The 22,728-nt window shown below is 46.9% G+C and overlaps 2 protein-coding genes across 19 annotated transcripts in view; one reads left to right on the plus strand and one right to left on the minus strand.

The window, feature by feature from the left end:
* Invs (inversin) overlaps positions 1 to 21,094 on the plus strand; it is a 152,250-nt gene extending 131,156 nt beyond the window's left edge. For 10 of the 15 annotated variants that reach the window (XM_006537626.4, XM_006537629.4, XM_006537630.4 and 7 more), the window contains 5 exons: positions 5,044 to 5,336; positions 10,585 to 11,287; positions 15,133 to 15,362; positions 16,172 to 16,246; positions 18,743 to 21,094. In XM_006537626.4, the coding sequence (XP_006537689.1) occupies positions 5,044 to 5,336; positions 10,585 to 11,287; positions 15,133 to 15,362; positions 16,172 to 16,246; positions 18,743 to 18,846 (1,405 nt within the window). In that variant the 3' untranslated portion in view covers positions 18,847 to 21,094. The remainder of the gene's footprint in view (positions 1 to 5,043; positions 5,337 to 10,584; positions 11,288 to 15,132; positions 15,363 to 16,171; positions 16,247 to 18,742) is intronic. The other 5 variants (NM_001281978.1, NM_001281977.1, NM_010569.4 and 2 more) reach the window with 2 other exon arrangements.
* Tex10 (testis expressed gene 10) overlaps positions 19,996 to 22,728 on the minus strand; it is a 42,607-nt gene continuing 39,874 nt past the window's right edge. For all 4 annotated transcript variants that reach the window (XM_006537956.3, NM_001355741.1, NM_001355740.1 and 1 more), the window contains 2 exons: positions 22,246 to 22,456; positions 19,996 to 20,221 (listed from right to left, as the gene is read on the minus strand). In XM_006537956.3, the coding sequence (XP_006538019.1) occupies positions 20,108 to 20,221; positions 22,246 to 22,456 (325 nt within the window). In that variant the 3' untranslated portion in view covers positions 19,996 to 20,107. The remainder of the gene's footprint in view (positions 20,222 to 22,245; positions 22,457 to 22,728) is intronic.

Here is a 22,728-nt window from a genome sequence, read left to right on the forward strand (position 1 = left end):
TCAGCTGCCCCCCCTGTGCATTTGTACTTTACCAACCTATGGTCAGATGCCAACACATTGGACCACGGGAACACCACATCTATATTCTTAAATCCCAGTATTGTCTCCAGGTCTCTTCTTGTCTGGACACCCACACAACTTCAGACTTGATAGTCAGCCATCTCAAATTTTCTGTCCTTCCTTACTGACCCCACTGAGAGACCTGTTCTTCCTTCTGGCTAGTATGAGACTGAGATAGCCTTGTAAACTTACACAAGTAAGCCCAGGCTGGCTGCCCAGTTCAAGCTGAAGTCCTCTCTATAAGGAGTTCTGTGTCCCCAAATCAAATGATGGGGAATTTGGTCTTTCCAAAGAAAGCACATTCCATCAGTGGAGGTTTCTGACACTGCTTCTCTTTTTTGTTAAGTCATGCTTAATTACATGTATGTGTGTGTGCCTGTGTCTGAATGTGTGCATGTGAGTGCAAGTGCCTATGGAGACCAGAGAGGCCTAGGATCCCCGGAGGTTTGGAGTTAACAGGCAGTTGTAAGGCTGCCTGGTTGGATGCTGGGAGCCAAACTCAGGTCCTCTAAAGAGCAGGACATGCTTTTAGCTGCTGACCCATCTCTCTAGCCCAAGAGGGGTTTTCCTTGGATCTACTCCTGAAAGCCAAAGACAGAAGTCGGCGTATTTTCTCACAAACCAACTCTGAGGGGTGCTCATGAGACTCCCATTTGTACCACAGACATCCTTTGTTTCATACTAGAGTTTGTTTCGGCCTGCTCCCCTGAACATCCCCAGTCCTTCAGGGCTGAGCATTTCGCTGTCCTACTCAAGGTCATCTCATCCACAAGGAGCTACTTCTGTGGCCTCCTTTGTGCAACCTAACTCCTCAGAACCTCCATCTCCCGTCAGAGGATAAAGTTTCCTTAATCAGATGGCCTTCAAGGTCCTAGGAATGCCCTTTGACCATATACAGATTTTCCTATGTCAAGAGCATATATCCATTTTATCAAAAGAGGAGCTACAACTTTTTTTTTTTTAAACTCTCGTTATCAAAGAGGCTGGTGAGCCACAAAGAATTTTCTTGTAACTGGACTGAATGATTTCTGAGGTCCTTCCAGCACTAACATTCTATAAGCCAGAGGTCCCAGACACACATTTTCTTATCCCCTGGGGAGGAAGTTAAAGACCAAATACTACTCTACCTGTTACTTGGAGACAATGAAGAGATAGACTCTGACAGACGCTGGAAACCAAGCAACAGGAAAGGTTACAGCCAAGCCTGCTCCATCTCAAGCAGTAATCAGCTCCTCTCACCAGAAACATTGCAGCAGGAGCTCAGTTGTCCTCTCTACAGGGCATCATCAAAGGGAATTTAAAATCACAGAAAGCTCTGCCTCTGAAATGTCTTCTAAGTCAAAGACCAGGTGAGAGCTGGGTTGCAAGTCTTTGCTTATGGTCTTCCCCCTACCCCTCCCTTGCCTGGAATAACCTCTTCCTTCCCTCCGCTCCTGTTTTGACATTCTTCATAAGGAGTCCTTTCCTCTCTGTCTAATTAGTGTCTGCCTCCTGCATCCCCTATGTCTGTGTAGAAGCCACAGACATAGCACTCATCCCGTCCGGATCCCCCTCCCTGTCTGCAGGAGGTTGTGGATCTGCTTCCCAGACTTAAGCATCAGCTCCTTAGGAGCAAGGACTGTGTATCGTGTCATATCTCCGTACCCTACAGTGTGTGGGGTATGGTAAGAATTCAATAAATAGACATTCAGTGACTGCCACTGCAGTGGTCCTGAGACCTCTTCCTAGAAGTCATTTGGCACTCTATAGAAGTGTACAGTCAGGGCTGGAGAGATGGCTCAGCGGTTAGGAGCACTGACTGCTCTTCCAAAGGTCCTGAGTTCAAACCCCAGCAACCACATGGTGGCTCACAACCATCCATAATGAGATCTGACGCCCCCTTCCGGTGTGTCTGAGGACAGCTACAGTGTACTTACATACAATAAATAAATAAATCTTTAAAAAAAAAAAGAAGAAGTGTACAGTCTTTTCCCCCCATGTGCTGTGTGTGCATGGTATGTGTGTGTAGGTGCAAACACCTTGGCACATATGTGGAGGTCAGAGGCTAACTCTGTGGGTCAGTCATGTCTTCCTACCTTCATGTGGGTCTGTGGGACTCGCCTCAGGTGACCACGCTTACCTAGCATCACCTCTACCCGCTGAGCTATCTCACCAGCTTCCAGCCTTTTGAGATTGTGACATGACGTTGTCAGACACACGTGCGTTTGACCATATTCATAGCCAGCCTGGGACAAGCCCAGTGGCTACACATTGGACATGCCTTCTATGCCTTAATTTCTCCCTTTGTCAAATGGAAGCACAGGGCTGTGAGTTAGTTACTCCTGCGCTGCCGTTACCAAAATGACTGACAGAAAAACAACTTAAAGGAAGAAAGCTTTTGGCTCATGGTTTCTGTGGCCCCTATCCTTCCTGGGGGGGATATGGTAGCACACAGCACCTCATATTGTGGGAGCCAAAGAGCAAGGGAAGAGAACAGGAAGGGGCAAAGCAAAATGTAGCTTCAGAAGCCCACCTCCAGTGACCTCCTTCCTCCAGCCAGGCCCCACCGCTGCCTCTCACCTCTTTATAGTAAGGTCACCAAGAGATGTATCCATTCGTTACTAGAGGCCTCACGATCTGTCTCTCAAAACCACCATCATAGACAAACTCTGCTGTGTGCTATATTGAGCTGAGTATTTTTAATCTAGTCCAGCTGAGAGTCTGCATGGACTATCACAGAGCAGACACTCTCGGGCGTTTCCCACCGCGATCTGTGTGTCTCTGTGGCAGTGTAACTTGCTTGTCCTTCTCAAGGCAGCCCATGCATTCACACACCCCTTATCCTCACAGTGTCCTGGGTGCTTATGTATTTGTGCGTTTGGATCTCTAGCCCCTGCTGTTAATCATGAGCAAATCAGTCCCTAACAGGTTTAAAGAGCAACAAGGCGTGTGCCTGTGATGTGCTGGAAGATGGAAATTGTCATTTCTTCCCCTTCGAGACCCAGGTGCTGACAAGTCTTACCCCTGCCAGATCCAAGGGGACCAGGAAGGGCAAGGATTCCATACCTTTGTTATCTGTGACACCTGGAAGGTTTAATTTTTTTTAGAAAGCATCATTTGTTAACAAAAGTTCATATTCTTGCACCTGAGGCTGAGTTAAATCTTTACCCTCATGAATATGTCATGTCTTCTAGTTCTGGTTATTTAGTTCTACAAAAATAAAAATAGAACACATCTCTTCTCCATAGAAGTCTCCAGAAAGCAGCTTAATTGATGTTTACACATCCCATCCCTTTGTCAGGCTACCTGCCATTTTATCAATGTAACTGACCTTACTGGAGGCCCAGGACAGTCTGTGGTAACAGAGACTGTGGCTTCTTAAATTAAGTAGAGATATTTGGTTTCTTAAAAGAAATAAACGACTGCTCAAAAAGTCAAATCTTACCTATCAATTGTGAGGCCCTCTTATTGTCATGAAGACCCATGGCGATGCCATACTCTGTCTGTGGAGATATCCCGCACCATTCCCTTAAAGCCACGCAGTTCATGTGCACCGTATGAGAGCAAGGCTCCCTCTCCCTGCCTCGATCATTTAGCAGAACTGTAGCCACCCAGATGTTTCCACCTTCTGAAGGGTAACCCATGTCCCAGACTGTCCACTCGATAGCCCCTGTCAATCACTTTGAGTGGCATTTACTAGCACCTGTGTGGACCCCAGCCCTCAGTTATGACTGCTGTCAAGCTAGACTACAGCAGCATTAGAGCGCATTCAAGAGTCAGCAATTGGCAGAGGTATAGCAAAACCAGAGCCAATCAAAACAGGACTTACCCCACCTACCTGGCTGTGTTGTCAGTGATGAGACCCAGCAGGCTCCCAGTTAGAGGCATTCCACACCGAAGAGGAGTTTAGCAGGTTTGCAAACACCCCATCTCTCCACCTCTCCCTCATCACTCCACGTTTAATGCACTTGCAAGTAGTGAGCAGAGTGTCTCGCTGAGTGTGAGGAGCGGTCTAATCCGGAAAGATGGCACACTTTGGTGTCAGCACAGCAGGCCATGCTGGCTCCTCTCTCTCTGCACACCAGGACCCTGCTCACCTTAGCACTAGAAGCTAGGACAAGAGATTCCTCCACACACAACTCACCAGTTTTATGTAGGCACTCTACTATAGCATTTCTCCTATGATAGGCTAGGTTTCTCTTCTCTTAGCTGTCCCTTCCTGGGTAGAAAATTCCACCCAAGGTGGACCTGAGGACTACAAGTCTTCATTCTGTCCTCAGTGCCCATAGAAAAGAGCCTCAGAAAATGTTAGGGTCTTCCTTCTTCTTTCCCTTGGGATCCCTACAATTAGTTGCACTGATCAAATAGATCCTGTCCACAGCCCCTCTCTGTTCCTGGCATAAGCCAGCTCTCTGCGACTGTTGGCTGACTTGCCCTTCCCAGCCTCTCCTGCTACGCTTTTTCATACTGTTGCCCACAGGCTGAGCTGAGCCACTGGTGCACTGCTGGTGGCTGGCCTTTGAAGATCGGCACAGAGGCCTCACTTGCAAAGGGTTTCTGCTTGGCTCCTTGGCTGGAGCTGCGAGGTGTCTGCAGATTTCCCTGTCATCATTTCTGTTTGTGATGGTCTGTTTATAAGTAGAGCAGGTTCAAGGCAGTCCTTGTGACTGTGGTCTTTAGAGGCATTCTGCTGTGCTTTCCAGAGCAGGAAAGAAAGGGGTGGGTTTCTGTTAGCTCCAGGAAGAGCAGAATCCGTAAGTCACACAGACCAGCAACCTGGTTAGGTGGTGTAGCAGTCTGTGATGGCTTTCGGCTACATTCTATCAGGCCTGGTCCAAGGAGGTGGTTGCTGTTATATTTAGAGAAGAAGCCCATCTCAGAAAGTGCATCCTGTATCCCTCCTGTGGTGTGGTAGCTCCTCTTGACATTTCAGTGCACCTTGATGATTCTCAAGCAAATGAGGCTTTTTTGATTTTTTTTCCTCCTCTTTGGCTTTGTTTCCAGAAAACGGGAAGAGGAAAACAAGAGGAAGGAAGCTGAACAGCAGAAAGGGCAGCTGGACACCGATCCTCCCAGATCCCACTGCAGTTCATCTGCACCTGTCCTCCCCTGTCCACCCAGCCCCCAGAATGAGGCCAGCAAGCAGGACGCAACCCCTAGCAAACAGCCACCTGCTAGCCACACAGTCCAGAGCCCTGACCCAGAACACAGCAGGCCTCCAGGCAGATGTCCAGGCAGAGCCTCCCAAGGGGATTCTTCCATAGACCTTCAGGGAACGGCCTCCAGAAAGCCAAGTGGTAAGTCGGACTGCGCTCTCTGACGACAGCCCGTGGGCTGGCAGTTATTACAGTAGTACTGAGAACGTGATGTGGTCAGCGTTGTCTCCTTTGGTTCCCAATCTTCTGCCTTTTTTTCTTGCCTCACTATAGTTTACTAGAACATTTTTAGGCTTCCATCTTAACTGATCTGTGGTGTGTTTGAGTACATCGCTTTTGTCTGGTTCTGTGGCTCTGGATATTACTCAGGCAACTCGCTTCAGTACGCTGACATCACCACGTTACCACTGAACAAAGTGTTGAAACTACTCTCGCTCAGGCTGCTGTGCCACTTTTAACTGTCCTTGCTGGGACTCCACATCAGGTTGCTTGCAGTCCCTTGTAACTCCATCTGCAGAAGATCTGACTCCGTCTTCTGGACTCTGAGGGTACTCACACTCACATTATATTACATACATGCATATTATATACATACTCCTCCCCACGGACACATAAGTACACTTAATCTTTAAATAAATATTTAAATAGATATCACTGGTGAAAATCGGCTGTTACCATTTTCATTTTGGTCATCAAATATAATTTATAAAACTCATGAGGAAAGGCTATTTTATATTTTAGATGATCGTATTTCTGACCTTCTGTGTTCTCTCCTCTTCCTGATGCTCTAAGCCCTCTGCCCACATCAGTCCCCTTTGGACTGAAGGCCTTCCTCTCTCTCTGGGCCCACCCACAACATCGTCTTGGTATTTGCCCTTTTTTGAGGTTGCTGTTAACACATTCTCAAGGAGTCAACCAGCCAGACCTAGACTCCATGCTTGTTCATGTGTTTCTGACATGAGAAGTAGTCTTACTCCTGTCTCTGACACAAAATCTCATCCCAACGAATGCATCAGGCTTGAAGTCCAGGTGTGTTGGAGGTTCCCATGTGGGACTCAAATATCAACAAACCAGTAAAGATGCATCATCCATGTTCTCGCATGCCTGAGTCAGGTCAGGGATGAGAACAGACCCGCACAGCTGATGGTCTGGTTCAGGTGGAGTAGGAGGCGCAGCTAGCCACAGCCCGCAGCAGTTCAGAAAGCCTGCTCCTTGTCGGATCACCAAGCCCTGCCCTGCCAAGGCTTGATCAGCTCCCCCCGACTCCTCAGCGGCCCCTGTGCCCTACTCTTGAGGAGGCCTTTCTTTTCCTCAGAAACAGCCCGAGTCTGAAGCAGAGCAGCCTTCTCAGCCTGCTTCCTGCCTATGGAAATGGACTCCCTGGGCTTCTCTGTAGTTTAAACTGTCTTCCATTTCAAGCTCATGGAGAACTCTGTGATGTATCTCAGGAAGCCACGCTATGCAGAGTCCATTTCATGTTCTGAAAACCATATCCATAATTCTTTTCCAAACAGGCTTCCTGTGTGTCTCATAATTCTCTGAGAGGATGCTCTAAGAGTCTTAGAAAACTCAAATGTTCCATTTTATAAAAGGCAGCGCAGCCATTCTTTTGGCTTAATCTTTATCTCAAGACCATCGCTCTGAGACTCCATGTCTCAGAGTAAAATATTGAAGTTTTATTTTCTTAAGCACATACCCTGAGATCTTTGTGGTTTTGTTTTGCTTCTGTAAATTCTGTTTGCCGTTCATTCTTTATATTCCTCTCTCCACACCTCAGCATCTGCAGCTTTGTTTGTTGCATTTATTTCTCTTTAATGAGACTGCTCCAAATATAATATAGTTTTTATTTTAATATCCAATAAGTAAATTCATGTTTGTAATATGCATTTCATGATTAAATAAACTTAGAGTTATTTAGTGTGTGTGTGTGTGTGTGTGTGAGAGAGAGAGAAAGAGAGAGAGAGAGAGAGAGAGAGAGAGAGAGAGAGAGAGATGGTGCACATGTGGAGGTGAGAGGACAATTTGTAGGGATCTCTTTTTCCTTCTACTATGTATGCAGATGAACTGACAGAAAATAAAGACAAGGTCATACCACAAATTCTACCTGTGCTCTTAGTGATGCTGAGCAGAAAGAAAGGAATCCAAACCAACCAACAGCAATTACTTTGTGTAATAGAGAAGCAAGCCAGAGCTACTAAACCTTTGTAAGTCTTGCCTCCAAACCTGAGGGCCTGAGGGGTTCGATCCCAAAAACATAGCTGCAGCTTTAAAGACAGTCAGTACTTCTTCCTGCCATCAGGAGACCACCTGAGCAGCATCTCCAAGTTCACTGGGTAGTTTTCCCTCTCTCTCTCTCTCTCTCTCTCTCTCTCTCTCTCTCTCTCTCTCTCTCTCTCTTTTTTTTTTTTTTTTTTTTTGGTTTTTTGAGACAGGGTTTCTCTGTGTAGCCCTGGCTGTCCTGGAACTCACTTTGCAGACCAGGCTGGCCTCAAACTCAGAAATCTGCCTGCCTCTGCTTCCCGAGTGCTGGGATTAAAGGTGTGCACCACCACGCCTGGCTGTGACCCATCTCTTAAGTTACTGTAGGGACCGTGCTCCCAGTCATTGTGCCCTGAATAACAAGGTTTACCCTTCTCCAGACTCCAGCAGCAATTCGTCCCTGCTCTCCCAACCTCACTACAGTCTCTTCGTTGCCCTAGCAGTTTCTGCTCGGCCAGTCCCAAAGTCAGCGTCAAGGGCCTCTGCTAGGGCCACCTTTCTGAGGGTAGTGTTTCTATGGTGCTTATTCTCTATGGCATAAAAATCTACCCCACAACCAAGAGGCTTAAAAGAACAGTACACTGTCTCTAGAAATGCTGAGGGTTAACTGGCAGTCTCCAGCTGGGTCACCTGGGCTCACTTGCTAGGTGCTAGAGGCAGGGTCGATTGGGCAGAAACCAAAATGGCCTCCTCTGTATGTCTGACCTCAGATCTCTTTCTGTATGGCCTATCATTCTCATGTATATTCATTCATCTCCATTAGTGCTCACAGAGAAGGCAGAAGTCGTGCGGCCTGAAAATGTACACTCCAGAGAGTTCACACCGCTTCTGCTACATTCTGCTCTTGAGCTGAGGTTTAAGAAAGTGACAGTTCAACTTCTCCTCTGAGTGGATGACATGCCACAGTCACACTGCACAGGCTTGTGCAATGTCAGTACAGACATTCTCTCATAACAGGAACTGTGTCAGTACTTTGTGTTCCCAGTACCTCACAGGGTGTCTGAAATACAAAATAATCGAAGTAGTTGGGTAAACTCTCAGGCTGTCGATCCAGAGGTAAACCACCAGTGTCGAGCCATAACACAGAAAGTCTTTACTGGGTGCATGCTCTACCTCCTCCAGCGGTGAGCACACACTGACTACCCAGGAACCTCGGGTGCCCAGTGCAGCTCTGCTGATGTGCTCCTCTGCAGACTCTGAGTAAATGCACGGGCTAGGGCAGTGCACACCAGCCTTCTTCTAAAGCATTCGGCCATGATACTGCAAAACCAGGCTGTGTGCTGTGGGCTGGACAGAATTATGATGGTGGCTTCCGACCTTGGACTTCTACACTTTTTTATAAGCACTTAATTTTGTCCTTTAATCACATTGCTACTAGGCAGACTCCCCCAGGGACCCAATGCTGTGACACACTATGAATAGACTGACTCCATCACCAGGGCAACTTAAACAACAGTTTACTGAGGCTTACAGTTTCAGACAGTGAGTCCATGGCCATCATGATGGGAGCATGACGACAGGCAGGCAGGGAGGCAGGCAGGCAGGGAGGGAGGCAGGCAGGCAGGCAGGCAGGCAGGCAGGGAGGCAGGCAGGCAGGGAGGGAGGGAGGCAGGCAGGCAGGGAGGGAGGCAGGGAGGCAGGCAGGCAGGCAGGCAGGCAGGGAGGGAAGCAGGCAGGCAGGGAGGCAGGCAGGGAGGGAGGGAGGCAGGCAGGGAGGGAGGGAGGCAGGCAGGCAGGCAGGGAGTCAGGCAGGCAGGCAGGGAGTCAGTCAGGCAGGAAGGCATGGGGCCAGAGCAGGGAGACAGCTAACTGGGAATGGGGTGCTCTTTTGAGAGCTCTAAGCCCACTCTCAGTGACACACCTTCTCCAACAAGGCCACACCGCCTAACCTTACCCAAAGTGTTCAAATATGTGAATGTATGGAAACCATTCTCATTCAAACCCTTACAATATATTCTCATGCAAATGACATATCATGTTTACAACATGTAATCTCATATATCTCTGTATCTGTATATACTTGTTCTCACTTGCTCTGCTGACTTAACTCATGAGCCTATATATTTCTGGCTGAGAACTGAACACTGATATAAAAAGCCATGAGAGTAGCTTGCACCCTGAGCTGACATTAAAGCCTGACAATGTGAGAACTCGCAATTCAAGATGCCCGTGGTCCTGTCCCGAGCTCAGATGCTGCATGTGTCAGGCTGCTGCCAGGCTCCCTCGTCTCCCAATCCCAAAGAACACTTCTTAGCAGGCTCTAGGCTGAGAGACTGCCCCCCCCCCCGACCTTGGAATCTGTGACCCCAAGGGTCTTCTTCATCCCTCTGCTCACAAGAAACTCCTGGATCTTGGCTGTTTTTATTTCTGCCTGGTTAGCTCAGCACGTCCTGTGGATGCTATCATTTATTCTGAATCCATCCTCAGTGGAGCATGCGTCAACCCTGCCTTTTCAGAAGTGGAAGTTCCTTCCTGGTGCTTACACCGGTGCTATTTTCACTGAGAGTACAAGTCCTGCTTTGTGTGTCACGCGCACTTTCCCAGACCTTTTTGCATATTTTCATCCTGAGACCACTTTGTACATTAATGTCTCATCGGTTAAGAAATACACACCAAGCCCACACAGAATACAAGACTGGTTTCAAGTTCACAAGAGAGACTTGATCCATGTGGAGCCTAGGTTGAGACACATCTTCTTCATCTCCTAGTGCTGGCGAGCACACTTGAATGTGAACTGTTACTTCCAATAGGTAGAGCCTTTCAGGAGTTTGTCTTCTTAAAGGCTCTTCACTCCTGTTAACATTCTGCCTACAAGGCTTTGTGTTAACACAGCCAAGTATACAATCATACCACCCCATTCCTGCTCCACTGCCTTTCATCTTTTATTTTCTGGAAAGCAAGAGGGTGCCTCTAAAAGGATATTCCTGTTGTTCTAGGGGCTGACAGAATGCTTTCAGGCTGCCTAACCCATGAGGTTGTTAGAAAGAAGAGAGTTTTGTTCTGATCACACTGTCATGGTTACTGATGTTAATGGGCGTGTCTGCATCTCTCATGTGAATAAATGACTAGAACTGCCCTCACCTGGGAATTTCATACACTGACTGTTATTCTTTTTCCTTGTCTACCCAAGAAACACCCATAGAGCACTGCAGAGGCCCCTCTGCCTGTGTGCACCCCAGATCCTGGGAAGGTGGCAACAGCTCCAAGAACCAGGGAACATCCTCTGTGGAGAAGCGCAGAGGTGAGACCAATGGCAAACACCGGAGGTGTGAGGAGGGGCCCAGCAGCGCCAGGCAGCCCTTGTGCACTGGGTCAGGCCGGCCTGCTGAGAAAGGAGAGGACTCCAGCCCTGCAGTTGCAAGTGCTTCCCAGCAGGACCACCCCAGGAAGCCCAATAAGAGACAGGACAGGGCAGCCAGGCCCAGAGGTGCTTCGCAGAAAAGACGCACCCATCAGCTCAGAGACAGGTGCTCCCCAGCTGGGTCCAGCCGGCCTGGCAGTGCCAAGGGGGAAGTTGCCTGTGCTGATCAGAGTTCTCTCCACCGTCACACACCAAGAAGCAAGGTGACCCAGGACAAGCTTATAGGAGGGGTCTCCTCAGGTTTGCCGCTCAGCACAGAAGCGTCGAGGTCAGGATGCAAGCAGCTTTATGAGGACATCTGTGCATCTCCAGAGACTGGCGTGGCTCATGGCCCCCCACCTGGACAGTGTATGAATATTCACCTTCTTCCTGTAGAGCAGCGCCTGCTGATAATCCAGAGGGAACGAAGCAGGAAAGAGCTGTTTCGACGGAAAAACAAGGCAGCGGCGGTCATCCAGCGAGCTTGGCGAAGGTAGGAGGGTAAGGGGCTGCAGTCTGCCACGGTTCTGCCATCGTGACACCTGTGTTATCTGGTGTCCCAGTGAGCTTAGGACAGTGGGGTCTGTCTTTGGGATAAAGGCAGTTGGATGGAGCCTCTCCCTGCCATGTCTGCCTCTCCCTCCCCAGCACTTTACACGATATAAGGAAAACGGAAGGAAATGCCCAGCACAGGGCAGCAAAACCCTGGATCACACCACCCAGCTTCCCACTGCAGAGCTGGTAATGACCTGGTCTAGACAAACCTCCATGCCTCCTTTCCCATTTTGGAGGTGGGATTTGTCAACCCTTGCACCTAATGTTTATGGTAGGCTGCTACGATAAGATAATGTACGCTTTATTAATTCTGGTGCACCATATACAAGAGCTCTTTAAAAAATGTGTATTTTAACATTTATCATGAGTGTGTGTGTGTGTGTGTGTGTAAGGAAAACCTGCAGATGCTGGTTCTTTCCTCCTATCATGTGGGTCTTGGGAATTGAACACAGCTCATTGGGCTTGGTGGCAGGTGCCTTTACCAGCCTAGGCATCGCACTGGGTCCACACAAGACTTTTTTAAAGCTGTAACCCAGGAATTAGTCATTCTCAAATACCTAAGCCAGTGCTTGGATCTGCATGATGACTGTGCCTGAACTACATAAACCTATTGGAGCCACCACCACACTCAGACTGAGTTACAGCTTAGACACTGGGGTGGAGGCCATGCAACAGGACTAAGACAGTGTATGCAGCCTGACCCCTTTAGAGTAGGGACATGTTTTCTTGTCTCTCAGTCTCCCTCACACTGTGGTGTCCCCTCTACCCAAATGAAGCCTTTCCTTAGTGACAGCACAGGGAAGGGGACCACTGGGCTCCTTGGGGGTTACATGGGCCTCTAATGCTGAGGTTTAATGGTGGCAAAACAACAGGTCACTGGGAACTCTATGCCGTGTGTAACACAGCCTCGGGAGAAAAGGAATCAGTAGACGCAGGGAGCAGAGCAACCAAGCTAGACAGAGGCTTCTGGGAACGCCCTACCAAAGACTGTGACCCAGCCCAAGCGTTCTGCTCTGTGCTCATCCAGCCCTTATGTCTGTTCCCATCTGTGCAAGTGGTTCCAGCCACCCCAAGGAGGCTGTCGAGACAAGGATCAGGAGTCCTATGTTCTTAAGACACTCAGGAAAATGACTTGTGCCTGTAGTAGTAGCACTTGACCCTTTGACTGGCCACATCCTAGGGCCTTTCCTTCCACTGCTGGTGTGTTTGCTGCAGTCATGATAATGGCAGTAGATAGAGGTGCCTATACTCCTGTTAGAGGTTAGAGAAGAGAAGTCTGGGTACTCACACACCAGGCAACACTTGTCGAGCAGCCGCTACTATTGCAGCTATTGTCAACAGCAGTCTGCATTTATCAAGACAAATCCTCATAATAACATGAGGGAGGTCTGTCCTCAACCTGTCTCACAAACGAGGAAAACACGGCACATCAGCTTACCCACATTCCAGGGCAGAAGGTGCCGGTACTAACTTTAAGGTGGTGACACCCTGCCAAGCCACAGGTGGGAATAGCCACTGTCCCTCCTCTTGGGAAACGCTGGCCACCAGCCAGGTAAGCTTTGCTTTAAGCATCCTAGCTGGAAACAGCAGGGCTTCCCTGTCAGGCCCCACAGCTGCTTCCCAGCCCAAAGGTCTGTTCTCAGACTGCCTGTTCTCAGACTCCTTTGAAACGTCAGAGGTTGACAGGTCCTGTCACTAAGAGTCCAGAGTAAATGAGAACAGTGACTCAGTGCACACCCACCTGTGCAGGTGACTAGGCAAGCCCTTTGCTCAGTGCACACCCACCTGTGCAGGGGATTATGCAGGCTCTCTTAAGCTGCACTGTTGTGCAGCTCTGGGGTGGAACATAACTCTTAAAGAGCCCATGGGAAGCCACACCAAGACATTCTGTCTCAGCTACTCTCCTCTTAGCAACTGAAGCCCAAAGCCGTGTCCTTGGGCAGTGTCCCGCACCAAGTGTAAGGGACAGTGAAGGGCTAAGGGCAGAGGACTTGGCACTCATGTTCTCATGAAATGCAGGCCATCTTTATAGAGAACATGTCCGGCTAGAAGACGGATGGCGTGAGAAGTCAGAGCTTTATGCCCAGAGAACAGGAGTCTTAGGTTGTGATTTTAATTTATCTGGCTGTGTTTTAGGGTAGCTTATATATATATGGTCCTCCCTCCATCATAGTCCCTTTGCTCGTGAAGCAGGGACTCTCAACTGAATTCAGAGCCAGCCAGCTTGGCTGCCAGACCTGCTGGCATTTACACGGGTGCTGGGGTCCGAGCTGCAGTCCTGATGCTTGTGTGGGGTGTTGACCTGCTGAGCTAGCTCCCCAGCCCTCCCTGCCCTGCTTTAAACTTGACTATTCTAAACATTAAAACTGCATAGCAGACAAGCTAAGTTGGAAAACTGTGTAAAAAGGCTTGATTTTTAACGACACAGAGCCGACTCTTACCAGCATTTCTCTGGCATTTACCTATATAAATTAGCAACAGGCTAGACAGTAGGAAGAACCTACAGCCTGTGGTTAAAAGGGACTATTTCTGTGGTTAAACTACATTTAGTGGTGAACAGGGAGCAGAGTTAACCCCAAGCAAGGGTGTGTTCTTGAAAATGGGAGGTGGGGCTGTTCCTTTGCCTGGGAGCACTATGCTCCCGCCCACCCATCCTCCTGCCCAGGTGCTCAAGCGCAGGCCGAAAGCTGAAGCTCCCACAGCACCAGCCAATGCCTGCACCTCCTAAGTTGGGGCAGAGGACGGGGAAGATACCAGGCATTTCAACCAGATGAACCCAAGTTGTCAGACAGCTGGTGTCACCCAGTCAAGAGTCGCTAGTTAATTACTCGGTGGGAAGAATCATGAAGGCAGCCTCTGAGGAAGCAGGCAGGGTCTACACCAAGCCCAGTAGGGAGGACTTTTGGTTTTGTTTTTGGAAGACTTGGGGAGGTTACCCTGTCTTTGGTGTATTGTCACACAGGCATGGGGCTGGTTGCTCTCCTGTAAGTCATAGGAATATTGATCCAGATGAACACTAATGATGCTCTCTGTTAAATGGTTCAAGACAGTCCTACTCATTAAATTTGCAGTACCTATGGTTTAGAGCCCACCAGACACTAAATGTAAACACTGACACCATTCATGACACAGGCTTCACTTCCCAACAGGGTCATCTTAGTAAACTTTGCCTCTCTCCTAAAACCCTCCATGCCACCCACCGTCGGCAGAGCAGACCTGCCGGTCAGCAGTGCTAAGCCAGAACTCCAAGGTTTACTATCACCGTAAGCTGCTCAGTCTTTATGAATGGCCTAAGATGCCTCCCCAGGACTCAAGCCTTGGGACGGTGCCTGGAATGTAGCGTGACTAACAATGTTGGTCCCTTACAGTATATAATGCAGCCTCACCTCCTTTCCCTAACCAAACTCACGGTGCTCTGACCACATCTGTTAGGCACAGATGCTCCATCACTGCTGCCTAGAATGCCTTTCTCTGCTGGGCAGCACCTACTCCCCCTTTAAAACCAAACAGCCATGGAAAGCTCCCAAACACCCAGCCCCTGGCTCCTGCGTGACAATTCACACAGCACAGGTACTGCTCCACCTCAGCCTGTCTCACCCACCTGAGGCTGCTGGAGGCTCAGGACTCACCCAGTTCAAGTCTCTCAGTATGCAACATGAATGCTGAAACTGGGATGGGAGCTTGCCTGAGCCCCCCCCCCCCCCCCCCGTTAAATAGGCAAGTTCCATTCCTGTAGCTGTCAGCACTGCAGGTCTTAAAGCCTGTCCTCTATGACCCCACCAGCTACCAGCTCAGGAAGCACCTGTCTCGGCTTCTGCATTTGAAGCAGCTTGGAGCCAGAGAAGTGCTCAGATGTACCCAAGTGTGCACAGCCCTGCTCCTCCAGGTTTGGAGGAAAGAACTGGAACTCAAATTCCCAAAGTCCATCTCAGTAAGCAGGACATCGAAGAGTCCATCCAAAGGCTCGTCGGCCACAAAGTATGCCAGGCACTCAGTGCTCAGGCAGATCTACGGTAAGTATTCTGGGCACTTTAACAAACACCCTGGGATCCCGAGTGCCATGCCACAATCTGCAATATGACCCCATTGGATAGCCCTCCATCAAGATTCTAGAAAAGATTTTACTTGCAAGCACCAGCAGACTTTTTACTCGTCTTTGATGCTAAGAGCCCCTCTTCTAGGTTCCAAGACCAAAAGCCTCATCACTTAAATCTCTCAGACTTCTGCTTGGGGCCTCTCTCACTACCTACCTCCTGGATCTCAGAACCTATGTCACTTGGGCCATTCGTATGCTGAGATAGCATGGTGTTGCTCACCTACGCAAATGTCCACAACTCAAATCACTGTTTAACAGATGAGCTGTTGTAAACTAAAGTATTTCTAGCTCTGCAAAAAAAAGGCCCTCAAGATAAACCAGCAGTTAAGGTAACCTTGCATAGTTTGGCTAGCTCCTCAATAAACACAGAGCCCAGGTCCCTCTGGGCTCACCCTAAAGTCTGACAGCATTTCAACCCACTATGTCTTCCATCACCTAAGTTCCCAGTTCTGAGTAACTTCAGCTTTTGTACTTTTGGCTTAGGGATGCTCAGCCAGAAAGATCCATGGAAATAAACCAACCACAAAACTAATTACAAAACCCCTCCAAAACCTGGAAGCATTTCTCATCCCAAACTTGTCAGATAACAGGAAGGGGAAAAAAAAAAAAAAAAAAAAAAATCAACCAGTATTTCCATGGCATGCCTAATCTATCTTGGAGACTCAGAGCTGGGTGAGGTCTTGGCAGCTATTAATCAGATAGGTGATATCTATTGGTTGATTGCAGGTTGTTCTCAAGAAGGGAAAGGACATCATCCCATCAAATCTTCTAAAGCCCCCGCTGTGCTTCATCTCAGCTCAGGTAAGGAAGCCACCACAGTGGAGAGCAGATGGGGGCAGCATGGGATGAATTTTCCCATGATCCTTTGACTTCAGATTGTCTTTTTACCCCCTTTCCATGAACTACTGCCATCAACGTCTTTAAGACGCAAATGCTTTTCACAACTAAAAATTGATTAATATTACCTCCAGTGGAATCAATAAATGATGGCCATTTATTATTGATCCCCTTTATATTCTTCACATAAATATCTTTCTTCAAAGGAATATGCTGGAATCTTTGTCACATTTTTAATAACCTCCTCTTACCACAGATGAAAGACCACCACAAACATAAAGCATATTGTGCTCAGACTTTATATACAGCACAATTGCACCCACAGGAGCAGCACAGGGAACGACGTTCCCCTCACAACATATGTGAGTTTTACTCAGGACCTCTTCCTTCACGCCAGCAGTAAGAATGGGTGATAAGTTCAGGGCTGTCAGCAGCTAATGCCAGGTCTGGCCTGTCTTCACAGGTGGCTATGGCAACACCCTCCCCCACCCTCCCTGCTCTCCAGGGCCATCCTGCAGAAACAGAGAGCAGCTGCAAGGTGAACAATGACTGTCAGCATGAACTTTAACATTCATTTAGGTTTTGGTGGGGAAAAGCAGAGTAATTACTGCAAAATCTTTAATAAGAGTTGACTAATTTATGTAACACAAGGCAGGCTGCTCACAAAGTAGCAGGTGGGGTGGTCAGAAACTTTCAAAGGAATCAAGGGCCACAGATGTGGTAAGACTGTCCTTATAGTGGACTGGAGAAATATGTCAAAAGCAGAACTGTCACATATTACAAGATATATGGCATTTAGATATAATTAAATACAAAGTGAGTAATCAGACCATTCTCTCAAATCCACATTTACCAGCAGTCCTTAAAAATGAAGATGTTTAGCAGCATAGAAGTTTTAAGAAAAGACTGAGTAAACACATTCAATATTAATGTAAGTACATACAATACTCTTTTAAAACTTCATATAACAAGCAACTTGTTCTACAAATTTCTAACCTATTTGAAATCAAATAAAATGGAGTGTTTGTCTAGCCCCAAATTTGAGGGAATACAGGTTGGTCCAACCACACCCAAAGCAAGCACAAAGCAATCAATAAAGCCGGTCAGATAGGTGCTAAAGTCTAACTGGGCTATATGTGTTAAACAAAAACATGTCTATAAATCAGTTCAATGAACTGAACATACACAGGTGCTAAAACATAGAATCAGGTGGTTGAACGACAAAGGAAAGCATTAACTTGACTGAATTATTAGTTTGCTTTTTTATTTAGGAATTCAGTGGGGCTAAGGGTTTTCTGATTTTGCTCAGCAGGCTTTCAAATTCTTTAAAAATTGCTTTGCACAGTGTACATGTTGCTGTTCCAATTTGAGTTAGTGCCCTCCTAAGGCTTTGCACGTAGAAAGACAGAAAACGATGGAAATCCCAAGATGCGGCCTCCTGGGACTACTGCTTTGTATGCATGAGACCCAGATAAGCAATCTCTGCTTTCTGTAATCTTCTACACCCACACCATCTTGCACAGGATTTCAACCTAACTCTTAACTGACACATAGCCACCTGTGCCCATCTCTTTAAAATGACAAGCTCCCCACTAGCAAGAGGAATGACCCTGGCTCATGCGGCTACTGGTAATGGCACCTCTGTAGGAAGTCAATACATGCTTCCACCTATGGAGGGGAATGCAGATGACAACCTACTTCAAGATACAGCTGCAGTGCCCAAGGTCCAAAAGCAGTCATTTGAAATCAGGGAAAATGAAGGTATGTTCCTTTGTCCAAACTGTCCACATCTCATACTTAATCTTCCACATTACTGTCAGTAGTAAAATACAGCAGAGTGTCTTCAGGTTTCCCCACCATTTTTGTGGCCTGTCATTTGTTACTATGTATGAAACTAATGTTTTCTGTTGCACCCAAAAAGTGTTATTCCAATGTCACAAGCCACAAGAAATCTATTTTCACATACAGGCATAGTGCCTGTAATCCCAACTATAAGGAGACTGAGGCAGGAGTGTTGTAAGTTCAAAGCTAGCCTAGGCTACAGAGAACCTCAAAAAACCAAAAGCAAACAAACAAAAAACAAAAAACCCCAACCCCCCACAAAAAAATCCAAAAACAAAAAACCCACCCCAAGATTCCTATCTATGTCATCCCTAAAACTTTTTTTGTTGACTTATAAAAGTATGTGGCAAAAGAATTCTAAGCTGTGTATAAACCATGTGCCATGTGAAAGGCATGCAGAGAAGGATGCTGTATTACCCTCCTACCCACTCAAGATGTAGCGTCCACTTACAACCCCTCCCAGTCCAGTTCCTGCTTTAAAGAGATGCCCTGTCAGTAAGGTGAGGAAGAGCTCGTCATCACCAGGGAGAGTGTCATCCCAAATCCTTTTATCTTACCACAAACAACTCCTCTCCTCCATTAAGATCAATAATATAAATATACATTTGCTTTTAACAGTGAACAGTTTGCAGTCTATACATCTTGACAACAGTGGAAGATCAAAGAAGTTCTCTTACAATCTGCAACCATCCAGTCAATCAAAAAACAAGCCAAAGCTTTAACCCTGGAGGAAGATCAGAACCAGTGTGGAATTCTGCTCTCTGTAAACTCTTACTCATGAGAACGCTTTACTATTTGCACCTAAAGACTTGTTACCCAGCATATGTGGTCAAAGACAAGGTTCAAATGTTTTCTCCTGGGTTTACTCAGCGTTACTTTTTATTCCTCTCAGCATGCACTGAAAGGACCAGAGCAGGGCGCTCGGATGGACTGCCTAGCTGTGTGCTTCACCTCAAGCCAGCATGGCTGGAAATGAGAACTGCCACACTCATCCTGACAACACCTGTACTAAGGAGCTGCTGGGCTGGGATTTCTAACAGCTACCTGGCATAGGCCTAGGTTTCTCACTCGATAGAACCTTCTTCAATGAGATAGGAAACCTGGGCCACAACAACCACCCTCAACTCTTTACTTCCCTGGAACATACTGTAATGAAAATCACAAGAGACATTTTAAACTTTAGATGCACACGGTGGCTTAGTGCACGCAGTTAGAAACTGTCCAGTGTACTAGAGCGGAACTGAGAAGCACATTGTGTTGCTTCCTTACCGTGCTCAGTTTCCAGGTTGGTCCAGAGAGAACAGAAGCTCGGCTTTCACTGCTGAGTGGCACCAATGCTAGCACAGCACCAAAAGTCAGCAAGACAGGGCTTACAGCAGAATGCACCAACCAACTCAGGCTTCTCTTCCCCTCTGCATCTTCTGACCAACTTGCAGGAATAGGTAGCATTCCCCAAAAGCAGTTTCTTTTGTGAAAGTAACCCACACTCTAACTAAGACTACTTGGCTCACATAAAGTCTAGTGATTACGGGCTTTTACAGAGGCAGCGACGACGTCAGGTCAGTACTGTGCTAACAGTGAAGGTCAGGAAGCAAGTGTTTACCTCACTTAACTACCTAGACTTTTGGTTTAGTAAATTATATTCAAAATGATGAAGACAGGTTTATCTAGATGAGATCACAAAGATTCACTGGTAAGTGAATGAAGGCATCGTAGCTCACTCTATGTATTGTAAACATTTAGCTCCTCAGAAATTCAAACTGTTCTATAGCCTGTCTTTGCATCTCGTACTATTCCAGGCAAACAGTGTGAGAGCACTAAAAGCTCTTAAACTTTATTTTCCCACTTCTGTATGAAGGAAGCTCATGAACTTCTTTAAAAGTTGAGGTTTAATGGCAAACATCTGTTACATCAGTCTTTCTTCAAAATAAAATGAATGTGCATGAACAATTAACTTCAAACAGGAGGTACCATGGTGCTTCTTTAATACAATGCATTCAATATACTAGGCCCTTGGGGATGGCCACTGATGTACACGCTGAAGCAGTAATGTAAGTCTGTAAGCCACTGCTCCTGAACACTGCCACTCTTTAAAGTCTGCAGAGAAAAACAAAAGGCACTTTAGTTTGAGAACCTGACATTTTTCATGCCTCCATAAGAGTATATTCCCCAACCACTAGCTGGAGAATATACATGGGCTGGACCTAAGGCCTCCCTGTGGGTCCTGAATAACTGGAGCAAGGGCTATCCCAAAAGCTGTTGCCTATATGTAAGATATGCTCTTCTAGCTGGGCTGCCTTGTCTGGCCTCAGTGGGACTGGATGAGCACAGCCACATAGAAATCTGAAGTGCCAGGGTGGGAGAATACCCAGAGGGTGCCCACCCTCTCCGAGGAGAGGGGGGTGGGGGGAGTGGATTGAGGAGGGGGGTGACTGGGAGGTGGGGCAGTAAAAGTAAAAAGTGAGTAAGTAAAGAAATAGATTTTCTTTTTTAAAATCCTCTCCTATAAACTAGAAGAAATCTTAAAATACAAAACCAACCAACCAACTGTTGGGAGTTACTTAACCAATGAAATTTCCTACTCTTTACAAAATTTTGAAATTATGAAATGGACCCTAAAGGCATAGGTATTTGAACAGTTGGTTGCCAGCTAGTGCTGCTGTTTTGGAAGGTTCTTTGGACACAGCCTACTTCTGGCCCAGGCTCTCTACTTCCTGACCGACTGAGATGTAAATCCCCACAGCAAACACCCACTGCCATAGAAGTACCCTAGCACAGTGCTTACTCCATGATAACAGAGTGCCCTCTCACACTGTCAAATACAGTAAGTCCTTTCTTTTAAGTTGGATCTGTTATTTGGTTAATGTGACAAGAGAAACAGTATGTACCCTTAGGAGTAACAAGTTCTTTGTGAATGTGTTCCCTCCTGGACATGCTGGAGACTAATAAAAAAATTTATGGACAATCATCCATCCCTGATGCCTTTATTCCTTCCACTTGGCAGTTTTCATGACCGTTACACTAATGCCAACAGATGAATTCTACAGGGCCAGCTAGCAGCCTTCTTCCTCTCTAGTTACTGACTTTTCTCTCTTCTACTGTTCTGAATTATCTGCTACCACACTAAGTCAGAGCAAGCCCCCAGTAACATGTTTATAAAAGCCTAAGATGCTGAAGTACAACTCCACCTTTCTCTTTCCTCTCCTCTTACTGTCCTTTTCCTTCAGATACTGGCCACAGCCTGGGTATACTTTCCTCACACACTGGCCGCCTCATCTGTTCTCTGATCCAGCTTACCGGGTATGATTTTCTCTCGTCCCTTCCTTCAGAGATTTATCAAGATTTACAGCTTGGCTGCACCTGTTTCCCTCTCAAACTTTAATAAAATTGTTCCTGAACTTAAATTTTCTATTTGTTCAATGATACCAAAACAATTAGGTAGCATTTAATAAATATCAGGTAAACTAAACAGATTACTTGAATATTCTCATTTAATAGTCACCAAAAACCTGCATTAATCCTATTTTAACAGACAGAAAAATAAACCTAACAAAAGAAGTGAAAAAGAGTTAACATTACTGTTACTCAAAAATAGTCTCATTAGTCTCATGAGTTCCAGGACAGCCAGGGCTATACAGACAAACGCTGTCTCGAAAAAAAAAAACAAAAAAAAAAAGTCTCACAATGTCTGTAGTGCCTAAATCTCCCACAGTGAGACCTTTGAGGTGGGAGCAGCTGCCCCTCCCCACAACTTCTCTAACTACCTTCCAACCCCTGAAAGAGAGTGGCCAGGCCCTGCCCTAAAGAAAAAAAAAAAGAGCCCATGATCAAGCCACAAAATTCCTACAATCCCAGACCACCCTGGCAAACCCCTTCACTCCCCAAGAAATCCTATATAAAGGGGGGGAGGGAGAGGGGGGAGAAGGGAGAAGAGAGAAGAAGAAGAAGGAGGAGGAGGAAGAAGAGGAGGAGGAGGAGGAAGAGGAGGAGGAGGAGGTGGTGGTACTGGTGAATTGCAAAGAATCAGTTGGTACACAGGAAATTCATCCTCTCAAAAGTAGCCCTCGGCCCTCCCCTCCCTCTAGTAAAGAGGACAAAGCACTGGGTTCCACAATACCTACCGTGATATTCTTGATGATCTGCTGCACTAGGATGGCATTAGTCAGCATGTGCGACCTAAGAGGCACATGCTGAAGCAGCAGGCGAAGCAGCTGGCCTACAACAGGCAGCTCCTCAGGAGAAGCTCTGTTCACCCGTAGACTCTGCAGCATCAACCTGAGGACTCTAGGCAGGAGAGCCAGGATGGAGACACAGACCTCCCACAGTTTGTCCCTACAGTAATAGAAAGAAAAAAGAGGTGGTGAGCCAAAACACAAGAGAAATGCCCCTTCCACATCCAAAACTAAAACAGACTTTCGAGAAATACAAATGTTGCCAGGTGTGACAACTTAATGCCTATAATTCCAACATTTAGGAGCTGAAGAGAAATGTCATTGATTTTGAGCCCAGCTTAGGCTACATAATGAGTTCAAGAGATCCTACCTCAATAAACAAAACAAACTTCAAACTATATACAACAAATATTAAGTAGTAAAGGAACTGTG

Source organism: Mus musculus, chromosome 4 (genome assembly GCF_000001635.26).
Source record: "Mus musculus strain C57BL/6J chromosome 4, GRCm38.p6 C57BL/6J".
NCBI lineage: Eukaryota > Metazoa > Chordata > Mammalia > Rodentia > Muridae > Mus > Mus musculus.